This window comes from Populus euphratica, unplaced genomic scaffold (assembly GCF_000495115.2).
Source record: "Populus euphratica unplaced genomic scaffold, PopEup_1.0 scaffold2.1, whole genome shotgun sequence".
NCBI lineage: Eukaryota > Viridiplantae > Streptophyta > Magnoliopsida > Malpighiales > Salicaceae > Populus > Populus euphratica.
Window position 1 is genome coordinate 3,577,968 of NW_011499846.1, and position 27,695 is coordinate 3,605,662.

Here is a 27,695-nt window from a genome sequence, read left to right on the forward strand (position 1 = left end):
TAAATGAAGGGAACCTCATCTACATTCTTATCATAATGTATAATTATCAATTTCATCCTAAATCAATTATAAATTAGACAATTTTCTTTCTCACAACCAAAACATCCCAAGTCAAACACAGGACGATTCCTGCACAGAAAAGCAAAAGTGTCTAGTCTTGAACAGATTTGGGATGAAAATAAGAGCTGATGTAATAGTTGGGCTAGGTTTGGAATGAAATTGATAAAATTTATTGGATGGGGATGAAATTAAGAGTAACGCAATAAGTTAAGGACAAAAGGGGTTTCCAAAAAATAGAAGCTAGTCGGTGAATCCAACTACAACTAAACACACAAGCCCACAAAAAACTCAAATAAAATCGAACCCTTTCAAAAAACCACGAAGAAAACATAGTATGGGTGTTACGTGCTAGTGTTGTACAAAGAAAAGAGAGACGGTGAAAGCTATGGCTCAAGCGAGCAAAATCAGCAGTGGAGCCTTGGTTGGAATCTTTAATTGTTTATATGATAGTTATTGAAAGTTTATATGATTATTAATTTTAAAATTTGTAGAATTAATCATGGTAAGCTAAACCAACACCCATATTAATCTAAAAAAACCAGCAGTGGAGCCCAAAATACCTACACGGTACCTAATCTTTCGAAACCCCAGAACCCCAATTCTTTATCTTCGATTTCCTTCAGACCACAGCTCATTAAAGGGTCTTCTTTGAGGTTAAAGCAAAGTAAAAAAACGGGTGATTGCAGACTGAAGGCTGGACCTTTAAAGGCTCTAGCTTCAGTTGCTACATCAGATAAGCCATCAATTTTAACTGTTACTTTGCCGGGTTCTAAGTCTCTGTCTAATCGGATTCTCCTCCTTGCTGTTCTCTCTGAGGTAATGTTTTATATGTATATATGATGCTAGAAATTGTTTATTGCTCTTTTTGTTTTGACATAATTTTTTTAGTAGCTGGCTTTGTTGCATTCTGGGACGTGAGTTTAATAGAATTTGAAAAACTGAGGCTTTATTGGTGGGAATGAAATTTAATGGGTGAATTGCTAGAGATTTAGAAATGTGGTTGAAAGGAAAAACAACATTGATATATATATATATTGTTTATTGTCTAGTTTTACAAAAGATAATTTCTTTGGTAGTTGCTTGTATTTGTTTGTATTTTTAACCTGGTATTGAATTTGTTTATTTTATGACATTGACTGTATTTAGTAAAAAGACAATATACAGGAGAATGGACTCCACTGACAATGATGATTGTATAGTGAAATTCATGATAAAATAAACATTATATAGTGTTTATTTTACTTCATGTATTTAACTTCTGTTTTCTTTTACTTTCATATAACTAAAATAAATGGCTTTGAATACTGTATGCAATGTGTTTATTGTCTTACATTTCTAGGCCCGTTAACTTTATTGGCTGTCATTAATGGTTGTTTTCATCTTTGTCATTCAGGGAACGACTGTTGTTGACAATTTGTTGAATAGTGATGATGTTCATTACATGCTTGGTGCACTCGGAACACTTGGACTACGTTTGGAAGAGAACACAACTCAAACAAGTGATCGTAGAAGGTTGTGGTGGTCAGTTGCAGTGGGAAAAGAATCAAAGATTGATGTTGAACTTTTCCTTGGAAATGCTGGAACAGCAATGCGGCCATTGACAGCTGCAGGTGGAAATTTGAGGTCTGTTCTATATTGCGCCACTCCCCACCTTGTTCTTTATTTTCTTTCAAATAAATATTGATGTGGACAAAATTAATCACCATTAGCATCAGCTTGTCATTAGCATTAATCACCATCACGAAGTTGAATTTTCAGATTATAATCTTGAGGGTGTATAATCCCCATAGGAACAATCCAAGCAGAATAGATTCTAATTTCTCAGTGTCATTATGTATTTTGAAAATTTTACTCGGATCAATGGCCCAATTTTGTTCAATTGTATACTGTACCTGTGGAATACAACAATGGATGGCAGTTACTTTATGAGAGTGCATCTCTGTGTCTTTCATATCAATCCTACCATTTCTAGAGCTCTGTACTTACAGTAATTTCTTCTTTTTTGTTGGTGGTATCATTCAATACACTCCAGCTACATACTTGATGGGGTGTCACGAATGAGAGAGAGACCAATTGGTGATTTGGTTATTGGTCTTCAGCAGCTTGGTGCAGATGTTTCTTGTTCTCCTACAAACTGCCCCCCTGTTCGTGTAAATGCAAATGGAGGCCTTCCAGGGGGGAAGATGTGATTTCTGTCATCTTCTACATTGATCTTTCTTGTTGTATAATACGTTTGATCCATCATTACTTCTTTCTTCTGTTTTTCTGGCATTAGGTATGGGTTAGGGCAGTGTATTGAACAACTAAGTAATCTTATGTTTCAATGTAACTGCTGACTTGATTACCGCTTAATTCTTGACAAAGGCATGGTATCAAATGATGTGGTAACCCTGGTTGGTGATTATTGAGTGTGGTTTGTGACTGATCATTGTAGTCTTTCTGCTATCATTAAGAAAATATATGTTTTCTCATGTGTGCTCAATGTACATGCTTCTGGTTGTTCATCCAAAATGAGATACCTGAACTTGAAACAACCTTCACTTTGTTAATCATTCATTGAGCTTTCTTGGAAAGGCATCCATATTCTTCAGCCACCTCAGCATAATACTTTTGCATTTTGACCTTGAATTTGCTTCTGTGAATTAAATTTAGGATTTGCTGGCAACTTCATTGTTAGTTTCTTTTTTAGAAAGATATTTTTGAAACAAACACTCATTGCTGTTGTCATTAATGATGGAATGAAAGTCTTCATTCATAATTCATGTTTCCCTTGTCTCCATTTTCAGGTTAAACTCTCTGGATCGAAAAGTAGTTAATGCTTGACTGCTTTGCTCATGGCAGCTCCTTTAGTCCTTGGAGATGTGGAAATTGAGATAATTGACAAGTTGATTTCTGTTCCTTATGTTTAGATGACTTTAAAGTTGATGGAGCGCCATGGAGTTTTTATAGAACATAGTGATAGCTGGGATCATTTCTTCATTCGAGGTCAAAAATACAAGCAAGTTTATTTAGTATCCATAGTGCATGAGTGTTTGAAATAATACTCGAAGTAACATGCTGACAGTTCAACCAGGTCTCCTGGAAACTCTTTTTTTGAGTGTGATGCTTCAAGTGCCAGTTACTTCCTAGCCGGCACAGCAATCACTGGTGGGATCATCACTGTTGAAGGTTGTGGAACAGACAGTTTGCAGGTATTTCTCTCATGTGAATATATTGGTCTTCTACTTGCATGTCATAATTTATGAATGTGGTGTAGATATGCTTACGACATCCATTGCTTTCCACGTGTCAACAAAATTGTTAGATTTCTTCTCAAAATTTCATTCCACTCTCCAGATCGACTCCCTAGTTCCTAATAAATTCCATGGAGGGAGAGAATATCACAAATCAATCTTAATATTACATGCATCAGACAAGTACAGTGTATTATATGAATTCATTCAGTGCTTAACACTGATCTAACTAACTCAAGTTTCTTTTTGGTTGGAAATTAAGGGAGATGTAAAGTTTGCAGAGGTTCTTGAGAAAATGGGAGCTAAAGTTACCCAGACCAAGAACAGTGTTACTGTCACTGGACTGCCACGAGATTCTTCTGGTTGGAAACACTTGCGTGCTGTTGATGTAAATGTGAACAAAATGCCAGATGTTGCTATGACTCTGGCTGTTGTTGCGCTTTTTGCCGATGGCCCTACTTCCATAAGAGATGGTATGTTTAACCTTTTAAATGTGACAAATGGAGTACCTTTTAACTTTTAAATAGAATGACACTGAGGGAAACTGACATATATACTAGAAATTTATTATCTATATGATCCTAAAATTTCAAAACTATTTCATGTTGATAAACAATGGATTCATGATTACTATTTGGTAGATCATGTTAGTTTGCCATTATGGAAAATGAGGGCGGCGCATAACTTCTGATTCTGAGGAGGAGCAATAAACATCAACCAACCTTATCTTTCAAAATCCATAAATACTCATCATTTGGCCTTGGAGTTCTAAAAGTCACACTGACCCAACAATAATGAATTGATAGTTAGATTTTTGTATTTCTGTCTGCTCATGCTAACAAGGAATTCCAGGATTCACAACTTTTCTCCGGTATGTAACTTGTCCCAATCTCTTGGTTTCTCTAATTCTCAGTGGCAAGTTGGGGAGTGAAAGAAATGGAACGGATGATTGCTATTTGCACGGAACTCGGGAAGGTCAGTTTCAGAGGCTCTCTATTCATTTTAATTTCTACACAGAAGAGTACTTGATAAAACAATTTGCTAATGTTGACATCTGAGCTTTGTGTTACAGTTGGGAGCAACAGTTGAGGAAGGACCAGATTATTGTGTGATTACTCCACCTGAGAAACTAAATGTAACAGAGATTGACACTTACGAAGATCGCAGGATGGCAATGGCATTCTCTCTTGCTGCCTGTGGAGAAGTCCCAGTCACCATCAAGGACCCTGGTTGCACGCGACAAACTTTCCCAGACTACTTTGAAGTCCTTGAGAGGTACACGAAGCATTGAGTTGCACTTAAATCATTCACCATGTATACAAGAGAGATAGGAGGCTATCCATTACCATTAGCAACCATTGTAATCTGAAATCAACCCCCCTTTTTTTTCATGTATCACGCTGTAATATTTTATTATAATTATGCAAGGTAAACAAAGCATTGAGTTGCACTTAAACCACTCACGGCTGATGTTGTTATTGTGCTGGAGAATGGTCATCTCTGAAAGGAAAAGCCAAGCTTAGTTAATTTATTTTTGACTCTCGAGAGAGTGAGTGTAGTGCTAGACCTTAACTATGAACTTAAATGGTTATATCTGTTCACTATTAATCAATCAATGAATGCTTGAAGTGATTAAATCAATAAATTTTAATATTTTCTACCTTTCTCCCTTTAGATAAATATGGGATGGAATTTGAGTTGAGCAGGTTTGTCTAACAGAACTTAATCCCTCTATCCAAGACAAGATTTTGGAGTAAAGGTCATCCTTTCCTTTTCCTAGCCTGGCCTCTTTTTAAAGTGACATCCATGTTCATATTGTAGCTTACGCATGACAATATCAGGTACAGTTTTAATGGTTTGATTCCGGCATGCCGGAAAAAAAATCTAAAGAGAATAACTTTTTCACAATTGTGGCTTAAAAGTTACAATTATTGGCCCCTTCTTGATTTCAACATTTAAATGCCGGCATCGGTTGGTTTCTAGCTGCTTCATCAATAATGAGATGCTTGTCTTTCTCTAATTCTCACAGCTTTTTGGGCTTCCCTCCTACGCTTAACACTAATGACGTTCACGTGCCTCTAGTCATCAAAGAAACTGGGTAGAAGGCATTGGTCTCCATATCTGTGAAATCTCACCTCCAGAGCTTTAGCTGGCACCGAATCGCAAGGCATGAAATAGGCATGGAACATGTTGCCGTAGTATATAAATATAGAACTAGTTAGAGGGGCGCCCCTTCTGCGTTGTTGTTATTATTATTATTATTCATCAGGTTCTCACATGGGGTCTCTAGTGTGCTCCTGGCGGGTGGTGGCTATGAAATTTACAATTTCCCTTGCTTTTCCTTCCAAATATAAACTTTGATATAATTTTCTTCATCATCACTCTTCATTTTGAGCCACGTTGAGCTTTCAGAGGAAGTAAACTGGACCGCTGGCTTGTGATTCTACAATAATCTCTACATTACACCATTCCACATGATGCGTAGCTAGCTGCTAGTCTAACATAACTTTCAATCTAAGACATCAATAAATATTCATTAGAAGGGCTTTCATGCATTTGCCTTCATTTCAAGTTTTGTGCTGCACTGTCAATGCTCACTACAATGTTGACTATCGCCACAATAACCCACTAATCTTTTGATAAAAACGTCATTAATCTGTCTTGCTTGGAAAGGATTGTGCTCCATTTTTTATAATCTTTAATCCAGAGACAATCTTGTGCAATTTAGCTATTGATTATGGTAAGCTGGAATAAGTATCATTATTACACTAAATGGTACCCAGACCCACCAACACATAATCACTCACACCTACTAAATTTATGATACTGCTTTATATAATGTATGAAGAGAGAATGAAAAGGAAAAAGGTGCACCTATTATTTGGTCTATGAGGCAGCATTTTTCTTATGATTACTTAAAATTCCCTTTGACAGTGAAAAATGTACAGTAAACTACTAGAAATTTTCATCATGATTCATGTGCAGTCATATTTCCTATTATATGTTCCATGAAGCTTGGTCAATTTTGGGTCTGACCCTTTGAGTGAAAAATGCTGAAAACTGGGACCAAAGTTTGCTTGAACACTCTTTTACCATAGGTACACAAGGATCATAAATACAGTCAATTACAAGAAGATTGGAGTTGATGAGATCTAAATTGGTAGATTACTGCCATATTTTTGTATGTGATCAATGGCAGTTCAAACCTAGTAATTTACATGCTTTGAACCTTGAAAATTAATGAGAAAATTTACTTATTCACACATTTCAATGGTATGAAGAGGAGGAACGAGTCAAATTTTAGAAATATTTATATGATTGTAAATTTTAAAATTTGTAAAATTAATTAAGATATATATAAGTTGATTTAAATATTTATATTATAAAAACAAAAAACAAAACAAAACGAGGAAAGAACTCCTTCATAATTACCCTCGAATCCTCATCCACATCGTCATCCTCAAATCTCATGCTAGCCACTCCTCCCAAGAAACTGCCTCTCAAGCATAAATAAATAAAGGGGGGGTGTGCTAATGGATTGAAGGCTTTCCATCCAGTCAAATCCAAGTACTACATATAGAAATGGATCGAATTTTAAGCAGAATCCCTCTGTTCTCCATGTCTCACTTTTGAAAATTCTCATAAGAACATTCAAAAAAACAAAAAAATCTCTCACCCCCCTATTTTTAACAGCTCAAACCATATTTACCTCAGCTTCTTTGACTCTTCTTGATCTCCCATCACCTAAAATTTAAAAGCCCCCCCCCTCTCTCTCATTCTCTAAATTCATGCCTCTCCATTATTTTCAATCACCATTTTAAACAGAAAATCAAGAACCTTTGCTCTTTATTCCTGTCAAAGAGAAAGCCACCAACAACAGCAGTCCATCCTTCCAAGAAACCAGAAATAAAAAACGATTCCTTGTACCAAAAATAGCTAAAATAGCCAGACCTAAGCTCCCTTCCACCACCACCAATCAATCAATCAGCCACATTCCTTCAAACCCTAACAATAACCTCTCGCAATCAAGAAATCAAGAGAACAAAAGAAAACCCATATTTCGATTTTTCAAGAAAATGTCTCATCTTGATCACACCCCATCAACACCAGGCAAATTCAAGATGGACAAATCACCATATTACTCAAGGACAAGGTGGCATTCCTCTGTAGCCAAGCTTACTATCTGGTCTTTTCTCTTCATTGCCGTAATCTTTCTCTTCTTTTATCGCTCCCCGCCATCTTCATCAAACTCCGATCCATCACGCCGTTATCTTACTTCTGCTACCTGGGGCGGAGCTGCTTGGGAAAAAAGGGTCCGGACCTCTGCCCGAATCCGGTCTCGAAATGGGTTCTCTGTTTTAGTGACAGGAGCAGCTGGTTTTGTTGGAACCCATGTTTCTTCTGCGCTTAAACGCCGTGGAGATGGTGTTTTGGGACTCGATAATTTCAATGATTACTATGATCCAACTTTGAAGAGAGCAAGACAAGCACTTCTTGAAAGAAGTGGTGTTTTTATTGTGGAAGGAGATATAAATGATGTTTCTTTGTTGAAGAAATTGTTTGAAGTGGTGCCTTTTACACATGTGATGCATTTGGCAGCTCAAGCTGGGGTTAGGTATGCAATGAAAAATCCTGCTTCTTATGTGCATAGTAATATTGCCGGTTTTGTTAGTTTGTTGGAAGTTTGTAAAGATGCAAATCCACAACCAGCTATTGTTTGGGCATCATCCAGTTCTGTTTATGGGCTTAATACTAAAGTGCCTTTCTCTGAGAAAGATAGAACTGATCAACCTGCTAGTTTATATGCTGCTACTAAGAAAGCTGGTGAGGAAATTGCACACACTTATAATCATATTTACGGGCTTTCACTCACCGGGCTGCGATTTTTTACGGTTTATGGACCATGGGGGAGGCCGGATATGGCATATTTCTTTTTCACTAAGGATATTTTGAATGGGAAGACTATACCAATTTTTGAGGCTGCGAATCATGGGAATGTTGCTAGGGATTTTACCTACATTGATGATATTGTGAAGGGTTGTTTGGGTTCGTTGGATACGGCAGAGAAGAGTACCGGGAGCGGAGGGAAGAAGAAAGGGCCGGCACAATTGAGGGTTTTCAATTTGGGGAATACATCGCCTGTGCCGGTTACTGATCTTGTTAGTATCTTGGAAAGGCTTTTGAAGGTCAAGGCTAAAAGGAATATTATGAAGTTGCCACGCAATGGGGATGTTCCATATACGCACGCGAATATTAGTTATGCTCAAAAGGAATTTGGATATAAGCCTACCACGGATTTGCAGACAGGGTTGAAGAAATTCGTGCGGTGGTACCTCAGTTACTATGGAAACAAGAAAGCTGTTGCGAGATGAGATGAATTCTTTTGGTTCGGTACTTGGAAAATATTCCTTGTTCATTATGATTCTTATAATTGTTTTTCTTAACATTTCTGTGTTCTTTCATTGCACGATAATTGTCTTTGGTATATGTTTAATTGATGCTGGACAAGGAGGAATATCTTGTCTTCTGTTGAAGAAGAGTGCGTGGTTGGTGAATTCTGTTTTGTTGGGCACTCTGAGTGCTGTATCAAAACAAAGCCAGAACCATCCTTTTCTTTTGTTTCCGATTTTTGGAATTTGTAATTGTTGTAGTTTCGGTGCTGTAGAGTTCATGACTGATAGAGCATATGCTGATTGTTGGACATGTGTCAATCAATAAAATAGTACACGTTAATTTCATTTATTTGTTTTCATACTGAACAGAATGAATTTCATTTGACTATTGTATGGTGTGTATGCTTTTTCTACGATGGCTTGGTCTGTTATTGACATCCATGATGAATACAGCTGCAACTATTTCATTTTTGCTTGTTGAGAATGACTTGGGGAATACAAGCTGATCAACTCTTTTACCTCTTGAGACCAGCTTGTGTCTGAGTTGTGGCTTTTATACTTGATTCAAAAGTTCATCAAGTCCTTCCTTTGTTTTTTGCTGTTCTGGGTAAATGATAGATATTAATTATGTATTGCATTTGACCTACAGGTCTATCTTGTTCTTTTTCATACATGATATTCTAGGATGTTGTAGCATTCTGTTAATGAATGTGATGCTATAGGTCACATTTGGTGGTAGAGTTGATCAAATTTTGTATGCTTCCAGCTTTGCATTCCTAAATTTTCCTTTGTAGTCTCGCCATAACCTTCTGTTCCTTTTTTCAGTTCTAGATATGCTATTTTTGGTCATTTCTGATGCAATGCATGATTGTTGAGTTTCTTCTTTGGAATTTGATGTTACCTTGTAAGACAGAATATAAAATAGCTGGTTATTAAAAAATAATTTGGAGGAGGTAAATCTTCACTGTTTATTTTGCTCATTCCCTGAGACTTTGAAGAACTCCCTTGAAAGCATGGAATTTTTACACTCCATTTATTTTGCTGTATTCTGTCTATATCTTCTTATCATGGAGTGGACTGTTTTGGTTCTTTGCCAATTTTTCCCCTAAAAATCAGAGAGAAATAGAATGTCAATTGTTTAGGCACAAATGGAGCAAGTGTTTCTACTTTTGTTTGGTTTGGTATAGAGACCTAAACGCAATCTTTTAGACGGTATTTATTTTTGTGTTTTAAAAGTAATTTTTTATAAAATAAATTTTTTTATTTTTTTTAAATTAATATTTTTTTGTATTTTTAGATTATTTTGATGCTCTGATATAAAAAATAATTTAAAAAATATTATTTTAATATATTTTCAAGTAAAAAATACTTTGAAAAACAACTATAATTACAATTTCGAACACAAAATATTAGATTTATTTGCAGTGATTTTGCTCATATATTGAGATTTCAACAAGAAAATTTCCTAGAAATATATATGTTAAAGAGTCTATCTATGATCTGCATGTCCTTTATATGAAAATTAGAGGTCAGGCAGTCATTCAAAAAAAACACAGCGAAATTGGCCTGTTTCTTTCGTGTATTAATTAAAATATTTAAAAATAACTAAAGCATTTTTCTTAGCAGAAGGTGAAAAATAACAAAATTCTATCTTCTTTTCCTATACAACATAACTTATTTATTATATATACAAAAAATGAAAAAGAAATAGGAAAAGAAATTCTTGTCTGCAAGTATTTTTTACGTGCATATACAGGAAACACAGGAGAGAGGAGATGCTCAGTTTGCTGTTATATTCCATTTCATGTTGCGTGCTGGAATAGCCTTTATTCCTTTGGTGGAAGGAGTAAGTTAATATTATTCCAAGAGGCATGGTTGATCTCAGCTTGGTGGATATGATTCTCAGAGTTTCCAGGCAAGAAACTTTCTTACATGATATTGCAGGTTGTTTATAAATAAATGAACTTGCTTTGCGTTTCATGCTTAGCTGGCTTGTTTCTTTCCCCGTTTCAAATCAATATAAATCCTTACTGTCAGCTAAAAAATTGCTCTGTGATTAAGAGCTTCTGAGCAAGTATTCGAGACATTTTGGATAGCTAGCGTTGCAATTACTTGTTTATTCAACCCTTGTATACAAAGATGACTTCTTGATCACATCCTTATTTGATACATGTTTCAAGGGATGGAGAAAAACTTCAGCCAATAGAAATACAATAATAGTTATTTTTTAAAATATATTTTATTAATTTTTTTTATTAAAAAATTATGTTTTTAACATCAATACATAAAACCATCTCAAAACACTAAAAAATATAATTTGAAATAAAAAAAAATCAAATTCTAAATATTAAGTAATTTCAGGACAGCGCATGCTTGGACGCAGAGACCATGCCGAACTATGCAATCCTATAACAGCGATCCAGTTATAAAATAACATGGAAGTGGCTTGTGTTCTTCGCAAATTGAAATAGGCGAGGGTAGCCCAAATTTGAACTCTGCTCACGTCAGTGTGGAAGCTAGCTCTATTGGACCAACTCTGGATACGATAAGTTATGATTCATTGCAGGACATCTTAATCTTCGGCAAAAACATCATCCAGCCTCGGTTCTTCTGCATTTAGATACTGGGAACTGATCATACATGCTGAATTCTGACGAGGTCAATAAGCATGCTGGGAACCAACGGAAGTTTTGAAGCAAATGATAAGCTACTAAACGCTGTTCTCATAGAAAAAAAGAAATGCTAGAATGTAATATGGTGCATGCTTCTCAAAATACAAGCGCAAATTAAAAGCAATTGAAAACTCAAATTATTATGAATTAAATCCAAATTGAGGTTGGGTGTAGAGGGCCAACAGATTGCCAGAAAAAATGAAATGTAAACAAGCTATATATACTGCTAACTTAAATTGGGTTCTAAATTGTGAAATTAATTCTGCTGAAAATCTTTATTTGCAGAGGATCATGATCAAGCATGGACAATACAGGATAAACTAACAATTTCACTCACTAGTTTGAGTACAAATTTGCTTTAGACACTTTCCTGGGAGACCCTAGCATAAGGTTCACAACACCCTAAACATTTGAGAGCAATTACATCTAGACATTGTCATGAAGGGAATTAGCTCTTGAACATAAATACATCCATGCACACCCTTAAATTTCTGTCAAAATTATCATCATGATAAACAAAAAAGTCAATACAATTATTATATCACAAAAAAAAATAACAAAACTTTATGATTCACTTATTAATTCCCCCACAAAACAATTAAAAATGGGAAATTCAAATTCAATATTGCAAACCAAAAATGTTTTTAGTTGCATTAATAAAAAAAATCCTAGACCTCAATTTTATATTCATAAAACAAAATCATGAGTTAAAATATAAAAGAACTTAATTAGTCTACAATTCTAACCTCAAGCTCCACACATCGTTGTTCAATGATGGTGATGCAAGTACTCTACTTCCTCACATCAATAAAAAAAAAAAGAAGCAATCACTTGTTTGTGGATATAGAGCTCTAGTTTATCCAAGTGTTTGTTACTAATTCAACAAACAACATATATACAAAATATATGCACATTGAGACCCCATCAAGACCAAACCAATACATAAATAAATAAATTTTTCAAATTTCAATGGCAATTAATGTGCCATGGAGCTTTTCTAGTAGTAAAATGAAAAGCTTTGGTTGGTATCAAGTCCTTTAATTCTTAAGCTTTTATCCTTATCCCAGCTTTTATAGTAGTACAATGGAGAGCTTCGGTTCATATCAAGTCCTTTTATCCTTATTCTTAGCACCACGAACAAAACGAGCTCACACTACATGTATTAACAAAAAAAAAAAAAAACCCCAAGAAATTAAAAAAAGAAAATACCAAAAATCAAAATAAAAAAACATCATAAATCCCGAGTTAATAAATTCTTAATATTCTTTAAAGAAAGATGAATTTGGTCATGGAATTCCTCTAAACCAGCAGGATCCAAACCTTTTCAATGTTATAGCCGTTGAGGTGTTGCGGATGTACCATGTGACTAGGGTTTTGTGTTTAACAAATTATATATAGTTTCAGTTTTATTTTTTTAGGTTTTCAAAATTAATAGCCAAAATATTGTTCTCAAACTTACAAAATTGTGACTATTTTTGAAAACCTACAAAAAGAAAAAATTGAAACCATATTTCGGGTACTTAATTAATGCCAAGTAATCTTTCAATTAGTTTATTTTTAATTTATTTTTATTTTTTATCATGATTTATGATTTATTATTATCAGTTTATTACGTTAGGTTTTCCAAAAGCAACTGAAGACAATTTTTTAATAATCTGAAATTGATTATGCATTAGTCCAGTGGTAAAAGAGTACACACAGCACAGCCACAATTGGAAACCAAATCAACTGTCTATACCTTCCGATTTTGGGCACTTCTTTGCCTAATAGAATGATCCTGTAAAATATTATTTATTAGATCACTAGCCTTATTAAAACTCAAATTCATATGCCACACTAAAGCTGTTTTACTTTTACAGCACTGGGTCCTAATATACAAACAAGTTATTGTTTTGCATGCGAACCCTAAACTTAGTCTTAGCCACATGGTCAAAGCACTGATCAGGAATAGAACGGCACATCCACTTGACATTGCTAATTACTAAAACAATCTAAAGCAACAATCAAGGGAATATAAAAGAACTAATCATCATAATTGGCAATCACAATCCGACTGAGCAAGGAACCAAAGAATTTCCAGAATGGCTTATAAGATTATAAAACAAACTCCATGATCCTTCTACAATTGAATTCCTCAATTCATTAATAGCAAATAATCAATAAATACTGTATACTCAATGATTTGATTGAGGAAAAAACATGAATGGTCATCAAAGATCAAAATTTTATGGACTCGACATTCTGATCAAAGGATAGATATATGATCAAAGAGCCAGTATTTTCAGATTGTTACAATGCAGATAATAACCATATTCAAAACCAATAACACCAATCTAACACAAACAATTCAATCAATGTGAAGAAAAACGCATAAAGATCACAGCTTCGGCGCAAATAAAATCAGGGGGCAGAGTTAAAATAAACTCTTTGGGGTGACAACCTGCAGGAGATTTGAACTGTTCAATTGACTGTTCGAAAAAAGAGAAATTGACTCAAAAAATTACAATCTTTATAAGTTGAGGTGACAATTAGTCTGCATATGTTGCAGTCGCTTTAGCGCAGCCCCTCGGGAGCTCTTTGAAACCCTAGTGAAAGAAAAAATAGAGGGAGCGGGTAGGACGTTCATTATTTTATTTTTATTTTCTTTTTAATCCTTGGGATTTTTCGTTTCCGTTTTTTGGACCTTATGGAATTGTCCAGCCTCCAGCCATGGCTAGTTTGGGATGGGCCTGCAATAAACCGAAATCTCTACAATCTTATTTTGTGTTTAACAAACTATACATATAGTTTGTTAAAAACAAAACCCTCGTCACAAATCACTCTCCCTTTCACGTTTTTTGTTTTTAATAACAGCAGTAGCGCCTCAACTATAAAAACTCTGAAAAGCCATGGCTTTTGTTGCAATGAAACCTGTTAAGTCTGGTTTAGAGGAGCCTCAAGACCAAATCCATCGTATTAGGATTAATTTTTCATCAAAGAATATCAAAAGTCTTGAAAAAGGTTGTCTTCATTTTAAAAAAAAAATATATTAACCAGGGATTTATGTTTTATGTTTTTTTTTTAATTTCTTGTGTTTTTGCTTCTTTTTTTTTTGATTTACGTGGGGTGTCCGGGCCAGCTTGCGCGCACCACAACTAATCCTCACGGCCCACTGAATACCCTGCAAACCCAGCAGGCAGATAAGACAGCGCGGGGCTGACAGGCATGCAACTCCAAGGATCGAACCTATGGAGTAAATACTCCTACCACCGCTAGGCTAATACCATGAGTGCATGTTTTTGCTTTTTTGTTAATACATGTAGTATATCGTGGGTGCGTGTTTTTGCTTTTTTGTTAATACATGTAGTATGTGCTGATCTTATTCATAGTGCTAAGGATAAGAGCTCGAGGATCAAGGGCCCAGTGAGGATACCAACTAAAGTTCTCAATATTACTACTAGAAAAGCTCCATGTGGTGAAGGTATTGATTTAAAATATAGACTTTATTAGTTAACTGCTTCTTTTTAAATGTTCTCTTAGAAGAGTTTGTTTAAATATTTATGGGTTGTCTTTTTATTATTGCATCTTAATTGCCATTGTAATATGGAAATTTATTTCTTTGTGTATTGGATTGATATTGATAGTCTCAATGTTTGTAAATATATGTTTAATCAGGAACAAACACTTGGGATAGGCTTGAGCTTCGTATCCACAAGCGTGTGATTGATCTTTTTAGCTCTGCTGATGTGGTGAAGCAGATTACTTCTATCACCATTGAACCTGGTGTGGACGTTGAGGTTACAATTGCAGACTGATTGAGCGTGCTTGGTTTAGGATTTTCTGATTATTGTAATGAATTTTTGTTTTGATAACAATTTTGGTTTGCTACATTGAATTTTAATTTCTTATTTTCAATTGTTTTGCCGTGGGAACTATTCAGTGAATTTTAAAGTTTTGGTTTTTTTTTATACGATTTTTTTTTCTTTTGGTTCATCATGATGATAATTTTGACAGAAATTTAAGAGTGTACATAGATGCATTTCTCTAGATGTGATTGCTGAGTTAGAATGAGTTATATGCCAGTCAACTATTATACACCAACTCCGAATGAGTTTTCAAATATGCAACATATTCAGCCATAATCACATGGTTGTTGCTGGAAAAGATTACATAAACACATGCAGAGATCTGCAATTCATATGTTAGTCAAATATTTCCTACTAGATATGCAGAGATATGTAGACCGTATTCAATCTAGAATGGCTGAATAAGCCTGCTAATTTAGGCTGGACATGCAGAAGTGCATGTGGTGTTGTGATGTTCATATAGGCTAGGAACTCATATAAATACAATTGCAAAATCATATATTCACCACATAACAATAAGAATGTAGTCTTTATATGCAGTTTTAGCTCTTGTTCTAGATTCTTGCTACACAAGATTCAACATGGTATCAGAGCAGTTTGGTTGTTTCTAATAACTGAACGATCCGACGTAGTAAACCACACTTTACTGTCCACCATTACAGCCTAACCAAGAACACATCCATAGACTCAGAAATACTCTACCTGGAAATTAGAAGAACCCGACGAGGACTGACCCCGATCTCTCTCGTCGGCTGGTTGTGCACAACACCAGCCTCTTTGACAGATAATAGAGACCATGGGGGTCCCGATCAACGCCAAAACGCGCTGGTCTTTCAACTCTGGAATGGTCCATATGAACAGTAGGTGATGGCCAGCAAGATGAATGAGCAAACAGAATCAAGAACGGGACAAGAAAGAAGATGAAAAGTTTTGCCTTTGTGGCTAATGAGATAGAAGAGTAGGAGGAGAGGTTGGTTAGCTGCACGGGGGCAGCTTGTCTGCCATATTATTTTATTTTTCTTGGTAAAAAACACCGGGGAAAAAAAAAAAAAAAAAAAAAAAAAAAACTCTGATTCTCTTGTCCCAAGAGGACCTTCGCTACCAAGGAGGGCTTTCTCTTCAGCCCAGTATACTCCAGGTAGGCTGCTGTTCAAAATGGTTGACTGGCTACGAAAAGTTTTTTTTTTTTTTTTGTTCATCCATGGTTTAGTTTTTAATTAAATATTATATTAAGAGGAGGTTTTTTTCCTCCCAGGTTTCTATTTACGAAATTTAAAATTAACACTCCACCACATGGCTTCTCAAGTCTTTAATTTTAAGACGTGTTAGAAATTATTGTGTTATTATTCGGGTTGTTTTTAAAGAAAAAATATCTTAGAACTTCATTATATTGTGCTTATAAATATTTAGAGTATTTACCAGTGTTTGTTAAATATTTAAAATAGTTAAATAGTGTTTGGTTAAATCTTTTTATAATGCCATTAAAATATAAAATAACTGACAAGTACTGTAGCATGTTAAAAATAATTTAAAATTATATATTTTATTTGTATTGAATATTTTATTATTCCATAAATTTATTTAGGTGTACAGATTTTCTATGAGAATGATTTTTAAGTTTAAAAATTGTATAAAAAAATTTAAATAGCATGATAATATTTTTTTTTTTAGATATCCTTATATTCTTTTAAATTCTTTTAAAGGATGAAACTAATCCTATTCGGAAGTTTTGATTATTCTTTTGAATAAATGCATTTCATAGGAATTAAACTTGTATTTTTATCTTTATAGAAATATAGCAATATCGTAACTGTTAAACCAACACTTTATTAGTGTTTATTAAAATAATTAAAAAATTAATAATATAAAAGACTATCCTATCAGTTAAAATAAAAATATACCTCTCACAGTAAGTAGTTTTTGGAATGGAAAACACAAGTAGCATGGCTTGTTTCATAACCAAAGCAATTTTTTTTTTTAAAAAAAAAGTAACACTTGTTTTGATTTCAAAGCAAAATATATACTAATCAAACATTTAAATGAAAAGCAGCTACAAACACGGTAGCACCGCGCAAACACTTGGACATTTAGAATCCTATACTAAACTTATGGGCAAATTGACCCTTAAGCAAATACTACATGTTCGGTGTTGATTCTGTTTCTGCATTTTGGACCAAAAAGCAGAAGTAATACTTACAAATCCGTTTGGGAATACAGTAAGGTAACTTTTTCTTTTAAATATTTTTAATAAATATATCTACTTTAAATAATATTAAATTAATATTTTTTTAATAATTATTGATGATTTTTGCATGCTAATGTTAGAAGTTTTTTTAAAAAATTAAAATAAAATAATTTTAATATATTTTAAAATAAAAAATATTTTAAAAAAATACCCTACACCCAAATCACAAACACAAAATATCCTTGATTCAGTAAAGTGGTCAATATTATTAAAATTCATCCAGACAAAGGTACTTTATCGAGTGAAGATTTATTTATAAAAAGGAGTGAAGAAAAGGTCCTGGGCAAGGGAGAAACAGAGGATTATGCGCGTCATCGTTTTGACTTCTCAAGATAAGATCTTGAAAGGCGAACCACTTCTTTTCAAATTGCATTTTTCTCTCTCCATTTCTTTCTTTGCTTCATGGAAAGAGATTTTTAAATTGTTTTCTTAATTATTCCACAGCTGGGAGCTTCATAGAACAAAGTAAAAATAACTCTTCATGAGACTTTTATCTCAAAAACACTGGATAGGAAGAGGATGATTTGAAAATGTGGTGATAACTGTTTTTAAAAATATTTTATTTAATTTTAAATATTTGTCTATCAAAACGATCAAAAACTTATATAAAAATTGAATTAACTTTTTATATATATATAAAACAGAATTTTAAATGGCGCAGGATTAAAAAAAGCCGGTGAAGACTCGGGCTGAGTTAAGTTGGTGAGGAATAAAATTGCAGGACATGTGAGTACCAATAGAATCACGATTGCTAATAGAAGCAACATTTTAATTGAAGATGAATAGTTTAAGAAGACAATAGATGTTGTTACAAATTGTCTCCTCCTGGAAGCCATGCACCTACAGAAAAAGCTGATCAGGTAACATTTGCAAGAAAAGGTGCAGTATTATGGTCTCTCATTAAACTCACAAGATCAAGCCTTCCATGCATAACCTTCCAAACTTGTAGCATTTTAAAATGATGAAATTAAAAAGCTGTGGCAGTAACCATTAAAGCAAAGCAATCCTAGATACAACTAGAAATCATCATAGACAGAAAAGATCTTTATCTATGCATGAAACGTGTCCAGCTGTAATATTTGTAATCCATAAAGATATGTACAAAGAAGGAAGGAAAAAATCATCAAAATAGCTGGATAGTCACGAGCTACAGTTATATTCCTGTCACTAAATGTAATGATTCAACTTTTTCTTGAAGCTCTCTCGTCATGGTTGCATGGAGTTTTCAAAAACAAAAACTAGATAGGAATGGCATACTGCAGTACCAGAAATTATGGTAGCAAAGTAGTACTCTGTTCAGTGAAAAGTAGAAAAATCAAATTTGCAGCAACTTTGCAATTCCCATCTTTCCATGCCATCAGTGGCATTTGCAGCCAAAGAAGCTGAATTTGTACCATCAGGATTTGAGATTTCATTAGCAGAGAGTCTCTGGTACCCGCAAAACATGCCAATTAATAGCCCGACATGATGCAGCAGAGCATTCATCTTCAGTTCTTTAAATGAAATCAGATGTTCCCTCTAGTAACAAAAAATCAAAGCTGAACTTAAACCCGCTGATACTACTCAAAAATCATACTTTGTTCTCCCACTCAATAAAACAAGGCATAACATGTCAAAAATGTCAGAAGAGGAACTGAGAAAATTCCAAGACTCCAGCATTAGGCGTTTCCTCGATCCCTTGAAATGAACAACCTGCATGTAGGAAACCAAGCAAGTGACAAACCAAAACTCCAATCTTCAATTAACTAAGTGCGTTATTCTTTCCTTTCCTTTTCTTTTATTAAGTGCGTTATTCTTTCCTTTCCTTTTCTTTTATTGTTGGACAAAATGCAAGGAATGTAAAACTCAGACAGTGATTAAGCTAATCATGATTATGACATTACCTTGACGTCCAAAGGCATGCCATGAAATTGGCCTGCCCCCTCAGGAGGTGTCCAATTATATGTGGCACATGGTAGAAATAGCACTGAAGCACCACCAATATTTTCCAGAAAAGCCTGTGCTTTGGTAAATCTCCTCAAATCAAATCCAGGATGTGATTTTATAGCCCAGGCAAGAGCTAACTGATCTCCAAGCATTCGAGAGGCACTCATAAACTTGGAACTGTAAACTTTTAATACTTCTTGAAGGAAAATCTTCGCCCTGTGTTGCAAATATTTTACAGTAACAAGAATCATGTCTGATCAGGTTCCATTTTATGGTTGCCAAAAAACTGCAAGGAAAAGCATGGATCACAAGACACTAAAAAAAAAACTAATAATTCCTTGTGACTTCTGCACAGCAGAGGGGGAAAAAACATAAGCCAACCTGCAAAAGAAAAGGATAAAAAAACTCCAAACCCTCCAACACCATGCCTACCTTAAGTAACCATTTAGTTGTTGCAGGCCAGGGCTGGTGTTTCAAGAACATCAGCCACTAAACAACTGGAAAAATTCCAAATCTGTTTGCTTATCTTCATCACAGTCAAAAGGAAAAGGAAGGAATAGCAAAAAGAACTACAAACTAAATACCTTAAAATTGCATCAGTGGTCCCCCTTATTGCTATAAATCCTGAATTTAAAGGTTGCTCCTTATTGTTCCGGAAGGTAAGAGCCAGGTGAAAGTTTGGGTGATCGTTAAACAAGTGTCCAAGGTCATCAACCACAGCTATATCAGAGTCCGTGAAGATGTAATGACTTATATGGCCTGGGTTCTGAGAAAGTTCCTCAAGCCTTGTTTCCAGAAAAGTCTATATGGACAGCACAAAAATTGGAAAAAAAAAATAATAAATCATTTTCATCAAAGACATGTATCTTCTTAATCTTCAATGTGCAACACAGAAAATCAGAGAGAGAGAGAGAGAGAATGAAAAAGAAAATAAACACTGCAATTAATGAAACTCATTGGGTGTGTAGAGAAAGCATGAAATATGCCTTAAGAAACAGAACTATTAATCAAAAATAGAAATATGCTACCTATATGTCAATGTGATATGCTCTTACAATGTAAGACCTGATCCTTTGAAGCATCAACTTGTCTCGCGAATAATCACCCTGAATGGGATACACAGTCACACTATTTCTACGCAATGAAAGATCAGAAGCTGGATCAGTTAGGATGACAACATTGCTCCGTGGCATTGTCACCTGAAAGCATACATGTGAAACATGGATTTGAACCAAATCTCTCATTACAAACAAGTGTAAACCACATGACCGTAATTGCCAACTAGAAAGATGTAACTAACACACTTTAAACCAAAATTGTAATGCGATTATACAAAATGGCAAGTGAATTTAAAACTAACCAAACAAAATTAAAATGACACCATATCAAGATTAAAAAATTTGGGTCACAAGATTCTCAAGACTATTTCACAAACAGATGCTAGTAAGATGATAACCCGGTTAAATCACCTGGATAAAGTCAACGAAGACATTCAAAACAGCCGTTGCCCTCTCCATTTTAGTGTAAGAAGCATTCCCAACAGTGACCAAATTTGATAATCTAGAGTCAGCTAATGAAGTGTTATAAACAGTAAAGACAGTGACAAAGGAGACGCTTTCTCCAGCATTCGAGGAGCTCGGCGTATGGGTCTTGTTCAGCGCTTTCGTGCCTGCTCCGCCATATGGAAAACGTAATAAATTACACATTGTATCAAAAAAAAAAAACTTTGGCAAATTAAGAGAGATTAAATTAAATTAAATTGTAAGAACCTTGACATTGCAAGCGATTAGGCAAGCCTTGACCGGCAGCAGGCCCAAGAACTAAATGATCGAATTTCGTGTTCATTTTCTTCGGCGGGGCTTGTACAGCTGGGTTCTGATGCAATTCTAGAACTGAAAAGGAGAGAAAAAGAATGACAGTATCATTCATTTTGAATTTTGCTTTACTACAAGGAAAAATATTGAGAGGATAATCACCGTAGAAAAGATTAAGAAGGATGAAGAGAACAAGCAAAAAAAACACTAGAGAACATCGCCATCCATTCCATGATGATGATCTCATCGCTAACCAATCTTTTCTACCCATTATTTTATTTTAATCTGGAAAAACCAAAAACACAGAATCAAGAGTGTTGAATCTTCAGTGAGATCTGGTAAAGCAAAATTTTGTTTCTTCTTCTGCGAAATTGTTGGTTTGATTTGATCCAGATTTGGATTTGGAGAGCTTTGCGTTTTAACTACAATCAAACAAAGAAAGGCGTGTGTGAGTGTGATATTTGCAATTAGGTATATCGATCAAGAAACGAAAAAATGGAAGGGGAGCTAAAAGGCGACATGTCGTTCATTAGAAACTGAAGTCTGTGCTCTTCAGTGACATGTCGTTTCATTCGGCCTCCTACAATTGACGGCCGAAGTTCTGAGAGGGTGTGTTTTGGGGCGAGAAGAATCCCATTTAATGCCGATTTAAACCGAATAATCAAATATGAGAAGAGCAAGTGATTTGGTTTCTATTCAGTTTGGTTGAAAATTGGTTTTTCTTATTTTTATGTTTATGTTGTTATACTTTTATAAGAATATATTTATAATTAGAAATTATATTTATTATAAAATATAAAAGATACTAAAAGATTTGTACATTTTGTACCATGAAATCCATTGTTTTTCTATGTTCAGGTGCATTCGAATAATGATTTTTAACAATTTTAATTGTAAAGTTTTTATTTTTTCTAGCTTGGTCACAGTGTTTTTATATTTTAATGTTTCAATTCTTCTTTTTTTCCTTTCACCATATTTAATTCCTAGATTGGAAGATGAAGAAAAAAATCATTAGAAAAAAAAAGAGAGAATTTTCGACCAACCTCATTTTTTGGAGAAAAAAAAATCAATCCTAGTATAATTTTTTAAAAAAATATTTAAAAATAAATTTTAAAAAAAAAGATAATATTAACAATATGAATAATTATATATGAAATAAAATTATTAATTCTTTTATTTTTTATAAGTTTTTATTAAAATAATAAAGATATTTTTTATCTTTAAGTTAAAATTTGTTTTTTTAAATCATGATAAGTTTTCGTATTAAGACACAAGCTTCTAATAAAAAAAAGTATTGCTTGTCAAAATAAAATGAACAGATAACAAAAAAAGAGTTTCTCATATAAATAACTTTCATCATAAATTCAAATCATTTCAGTTTTTATGAATTTCTATTTTAATTGCTTAAGTTCGTATTAAAAAATATATATTATAAATCAATTTTATATCTAATATGATTTTATATGGACGGTATTTTTAAAATATTATTTTTAATATAAATTCCAAAAAACATTACTGTACTGAATAAAGATCTCCCATTTTATTTGCTTTTACTCGTTTTTTTAGAAATTAAATTTCATTTAAAATTTAAATATATATTCTGGAAAAAAATTTCAAACACAATAATTGATTTAATTGTTGAATTCAATTCACAGCTCCAGACACCCTGTAAGGTAAATATAAGAAATTCAGGGGCTTAATTGCCAAAATTTAAAATTCCGAGGATTGAAATTTATATTTTACTGGAATCAGGGCCGACTGGACTTTGGCTGCGAACTTTAAAGTATATCGTGTTGTTATCATCATTCCTCATGCCGCGGTATTGTTTGCTGAAGTTGTTGCTAGCACGTGAAGGAGCAACAGGTATGGTGAGTGCACGTGAATAGCAAGACGATGTGCTGGCAGCGGAGGCATGGCGGCTGGAACAAGACACGGTGGTCAAAAATGAACATACCTTGGCTAGACCGTCGTTAAAAACGCTATTGCAGCCATGGTAGGGCACAGAGCAGCGAAGTAGGGTAGTTTCTGGGCTCGGCGTGGTATTTGTCGTCTATGTGGTGGCTTGTTGTGGCTGATCGGCGAAGAACTTACGGTGGTGATTAGTTTTTTTTAACGATTTTTTTTATTATTATTTATTTACATGGTGGCGAGGAGGGAGAGGGTTTTTAACTCTCTTTTTTATGCCTGGGGTTGCCGGATTTTTTTCATTAGAGCATTTTAGCTGCGGGTTAAATGTTTTTATTTTTTATAAAAAATTATATATATCGGTTTTTTAATATATTTTTATAATTTAAAAAATATAATAAATAAAAAAAAGTATACAAATATGTATTTAAATAAACTAAGAGTTATTTGCGTTGATAAATAAATAAAAAATTATCAATGATATATAAAAATAAAATTTTAAAAATATGTAAATTAAGATATTTAATTTTAAAAAATAAAACATTAAATTAATTAAAAAATAAAAAATAAATAGCTATACTTATTAAAAATATATCTGGAAAATAAATATTTTTTTATTTTAAATAACATAGTTTGCTTATATAAAAAAAAATACAACTATAAATAAACTAGAAAAATCTCTTAGAAACATGTAATAAAAAAATTAATATTTTTTTAAAGATATCTTATAAACAAAATAAAAGAAATGAGGTTTTATCCCTTTTTTCTTAGATTTTTAATTAGTCACACCACTTTATTTATTTTTACTTGTATTATTTGAAATTATATTTTTATAGTACTCATCTCGAACTCGCCATGCTAGATGTAATAGTCTTAGGTATGATAATTATGCTAGCAATAGACAACATATCATCTATTAAGGTAGTCCACGCGACATCTATTTTGAGTCGATTTCACTCATTATGGTAATTAAAAAATTAAGATTCATACTTTTTTTATTATAAAATCTATCCTGCAACATGTTTTTTTAACCAAGAACATCATGTAAACCATGAAAAATTCATTCATCACCTCAAAAAACATTTCAAAAAACCAAACTCAACTCACAACAAAAAAAACTAACCTAAGTTTAAATCTATTTTTCACAAACTTTTAAAATATAAAAATAGCTAAAATAAATTTTCTGCATCAAATAAAATAATTTAACATAATTTTTTTTTTATCTTAATAACTCGAATGAATATCAGCAAAAAGCTTCTTTCTTTACCATTCAAATACAACCTTTTTCTCTCTCTTCTATCAACTGTACTGCAATTTTATAGTTTATATAATTATTTAACTTAAAAGACCAAAACAAATGTTTTCAAAAACTTACTAGATCACCAACTTATATGATACTTTTGGTTAAGATTAAAGGCAACCGTACTGCAATTGTATAGTTTATATAATTATTCAAGTTAAAAGATCAAAACAAATGTTTTCAAAAACTTACTGAATCACCAACTGATATAATACTTTTGGTTAAGATTAAAGGCGTGCTTGATTCCAGCAAGCAAACTAATTTTTAATTAAAATCATAATTTTTAAACTTAAACCAGTTTAAAATCTAGGTTTCAAGTTTTCACTGAGTCATTAAATCACCCGAGTTTTTTTTTTAATTACAACATCATTTAGTAACAAAATAAACCAACAAATTACAATCAGATTTTTAATAGGATATTGTAGAATTTTAATAGGATATTGTAGGATTGCTTTGTCAATCCATCAGGTAATACTAGATTTTTTTTTTTTTTCCAACTCAACCCAATTCTAATCCTAAATTAACCAAGTTTTGAATTAACCCGTCGAGCCGCTTTAAAACTATGGTTAAAATGCTTATCTTTCACTGAAACTGAGAAGCCGCGAAGTACTTGCGGTAAGAAACAAAGGCTACTTTTCATTCGATAATCTGAAAATGCACGTGTAGCCCCTAGTATTAAATTTCCAGGCAAGAACCGCAAATTCAAACCTAAAATTGTTCCACACTGACAATTACGCATCAAAATTTGCCCAATTTGACAACGATTAAATTCAGCATCTATTCAAATTTGGAATCCCGACAGTACTGGCAACATAAAAGACATCGAAACAGAAGCCGAAATTAAGAAACATTGAGGTTAACATTCTGACTGTCAAAGCATCTCGCAATATTCATGAATTAAGATCTACAAAAATGAGATCGGCAAGCATCAAAAGGCTGAGATCGGCACATCCGAGATTTGAGTTCAAGGACGTGCTGACAACTAAAACCAAGTATATCTCGCCTATGCCACGAGAGTGCTAGCAGTGGTGGATTCACTGCAGGAAAAGAAGAGCTCGATCAGCACTACAACTAAACATGATACAAATCTACAAATATGAAACCAAAGTATATGAACTGTAGATAGGGTTTATAAGCTAATTCAATCACCAATTTTAAAGAAAGGGGATTTGTCAGGGAAAAACAGTTAAATTAATTATTTATCAACCCTTCAGCCATACAAGCTACTTTATGACCCGGAAATGACAGCAAGCTGAAAAGGCATGAAATCAATCTGAATTGAAAATTTAGATTGTGTCGTTCTTGAAGAAACATGCAGTATTCCAGCCATGTGTTTCCATGAATGCAGTTGAATCTATAAGCTAAAAACCAATTGTAACGACAAAAAAAAGAGTCAGCACCCAATTGTGTGCCCACTTCCATTATCACATTCGATATTAAGGAGATACAGTGTGATTAACTCAAATCATTGCATATGAACTCAAGCCAGTATAGAAGAGGGCAACATCACTCCAAATTAGAATGTAAAAGAAAAAATAAGCAGAGGTTCCTTGAATTTGGTAGAGGCCATGCTATAATCAAGCCCCATTCCATGAGTAATTGACATATCCACCTACATTCGCATGTTAGGATCCAAATTATTGTGCTAGGTGAATCCATGCTAATGAATATTGACTTGTCTGAGTATAATGCACCTTTAAATTATCATTGCAGAAAGAAACATATATACTCACTATTTCCAGACTGGTGGAAGCTTCTTGGTCTTCTTGTAATAGCGAGCAAGGCGGTGAATCCTGCTCTCAACCAAAATCAACCTAAACTTGGAATCTTTATCCTTCCTGTTCCTCTCTAGATGCTTCCTAATAGCAACTGCTTTCTTAATGAGGTGGTACAGATCCTCAGGAATTTCAGGTGCAAGCCCTAACAAACGTATAATAATTACAATTAAATGCAATAAAGATGTTCGACATTCCTCATTGAAATGTTGTATTGCTGTAGTAAAAAGAACATGAATAAAATATGTACCATGGGCCTTCAATATCCTCAAAATCTGGTTGCCAGTAACAGTCTTCACTTGAGCAATACCATGAGAATCACGAAGGATAACACCAATTTGAGATGGTGTCAAACCTTTCTTTGCAAACTTGCAGATATTGTCCTCAACCTAAGTGACCATGACAAAAACAATTTTTTTTAAAAAAAAAAAAACGCACAGAACTTGTCTGAATAACAACTAAATCAATCTAATGGTTGCGATTGATGGCCAAAAGTAAAAGCTCCCAGCACTGCAATTTCCACATAAACTTCAATAAAAGTTCCCCATTTGATGCAGTACATACTACTGTCGCAAACTTGACCTGATCTTCAGTGATGAGATTATATTTTCAGTAACAAGAAGAAACAACTGCTCTTGTGAAGGGAAAAAAAGGATTGCAAGCGCAAAGATTCATTTTCAATTAGCATTTCAAGAACAAAATAAATCTACACAAACAAAGAAATCCCATCCATTAAACGTATGCAAGGAAGCCATGGTTTTCACCAATCAAATAAAGAACTGAAATGCCGCACACGATAGTCTAAACATTAAAAACAAATAAAAGCTTAAGAAAAACTTGTAGGGTTTTAGTGGTTTACTCACATCTTGAGGAGAAATCTTGAGCCAACTAGGTGAGGTCCTCTTGTATGGCAGAGCAGATGCTGAGATACCCTTGCTGTATAAACAAAAAAAAATAAATCAAATGGGTTCTTGAGTTAGGTTTCAAACTGAAAATCATAAAATTGTTTGAGGGAATCAGTCAAGGTAAAGGAACAAACCCTTTACTGTGCATACGACCCATGGCAACGACTGTGGAGATTCGCTGCTACTTTCGGAGTCACTTTAGCCCAGCTCCTTATTAGTGGCTCTGTGCAAACCTAGTAGACGAAAAACGAGGGTTAGTCCTTGGGAATTTTCGTTTCTGTTTTTTGGACCTTATGGAACTGTCCAGCTTCCAGGTCATGGTTATTTTGGGTTGGGCCAGCAATAAACCGAAAGGACTACAATCCTAGTTTGTAATTTTGTGTTTAATAGTTTGTTAAGATCAAAACCCTAGTCACAGAGCACAGTATTTTCTTTTTTACTCCAGTGCTTTAACGACAGCAGCAGCAACACTGACAAGTCATGGCTCTAGCTGCAATGAAACTTAAACTTGGTTCAGAGGAATCCCAGGACCAAAGCTTCATCGTCTTAGAATTGTTTCTTCTTAAATAAAACATCAAAAATCTTGAAAAGGTTGTCTCCGATTTATTGTTTTTGATTTAGG

The 27,695-nt window shown here is 33.9% G+C and overlaps 5 protein-coding genes across 6 annotated transcripts; 3 read left to right on the forward strand and 2 right to left on the reverse strand.

Moving 5' to 3' along the window:
- The first annotated feature begins 358 nt into the window (after positions 1 to 358).
- On the forward strand, positions 359 to 4,792 carry LOC105132373 (RNA 3'-terminal phosphate cyclase/enolpyruvate transferase, alpha/beta). The gene is given in 11 exon segments (XM_011035839.1): positions 359 to 465; positions 600 to 876; positions 1,454 to 1,545; positions 1,547 to 1,587; positions 1,590 to 1,683; positions 2,093 to 2,241; positions 2,845 to 3,058; positions 3,134 to 3,251; positions 3,556 to 3,766; positions 4,207 to 4,268; positions 4,366 to 4,792. Coding segments are annotated over 11 exon segments (1,497 nt in total). The 5' UTR covers positions 359 to 445; the 3' UTR covers positions 4,585 to 4,792.
- Positions 4,793 to 6,811: 2,019 nt separating this feature from the next.
- On the forward strand, positions 6,812 to 9,035 carry GAE4 (UDP-D-glucuronate 4-epimerase 4). Its single transcript, XM_011035852.1, has one exon. The coding sequence runs from the start codon at positions 7,370 to 7,372 to the stop codon at positions 8,663 to 8,665; it is 1,296 nt and encodes a 431-aa protein (XP_011034154.1). The 5' UTR covers positions 6,812 to 7,369; the 3' UTR covers positions 8,666 to 9,035.
- A 5,211-nt stretch (positions 9,036 to 14,246) lies between these two features.
- Positions 14,247 to 15,296, forward strand: LOC105132399 (40S ribosomal protein S20-2-like). The gene is made up of 3 exons (XM_011035893.1): positions 14,247 to 14,358; positions 14,705 to 14,818; positions 15,013 to 15,296. Exons 1-3 carry the CDS (start codon positions 14,247 to 14,249, stop codon positions 15,150 to 15,152), a joined length of 366 nt encoding a protein of 121 aa, XP_011034195.1. The 3' UTR covers positions 15,153 to 15,296.
- A 3,082-nt stretch (positions 15,297 to 18,378) lies between these two features.
- LOC105132393 (polyphosphatidylinositol phosphatase) lies at positions 18,379 to 21,777 on the reverse strand. 2 transcript variants are annotated; one of them, XR_843567.1, is made up of 7 exons: positions 21,351 to 21,777; positions 21,144 to 21,266; positions 20,844 to 21,043; positions 20,430 to 20,573; positions 19,959 to 20,176; positions 19,332 to 19,660; positions 18,379 to 19,140 (listed from the first exon to the last, which is right to left on the reverse strand). XR_843567.1 is itself a non-coding variant. In XM_011035878.1 (7 exons), exons 1-7 carry the CDS (start codon positions 21,457 to 21,459, stop codon positions 19,012 to 19,014), a joined length of 1,182 nt encoding a protein of 393 aa, XP_011034180.1. In that variant the 5' UTR covers positions 21,460 to 21,752; the 3' UTR covers positions 18,379 to 19,011. The 2 variants fall into 2 exon arrangements, 1 of the variants encoding a protein (XP_011034180.1); XM_011035878.1 differs by having other exon boundaries at positions 19,332 to 19,590; positions 21,351 to 21,752.
- A 3,232-nt stretch (positions 21,778 to 25,009) lies between these two features.
- On the reverse strand, positions 25,010 to 27,322 carry LOC105132387 (40S ribosomal protein S13-like). The gene is made up of 5 exons (XM_011035864.1): positions 27,208 to 27,322; positions 27,032 to 27,104; positions 26,419 to 26,557; positions 26,127 to 26,313; positions 25,010 to 25,430 (listed from the first exon to the last, which is right to left on the reverse strand). The coding sequence occupies exons 1-5, from the start codon at positions 27,228 to 27,230 to the stop codon at positions 25,397 to 25,399; spliced, it is 456 nt and encodes a 151-aa protein (XP_011034166.1). The 5' UTR covers positions 27,231 to 27,322; the 3' UTR covers positions 25,010 to 25,396.
- Positions 27,323 to 27,695: the final 373 nt, after the last annotated feature.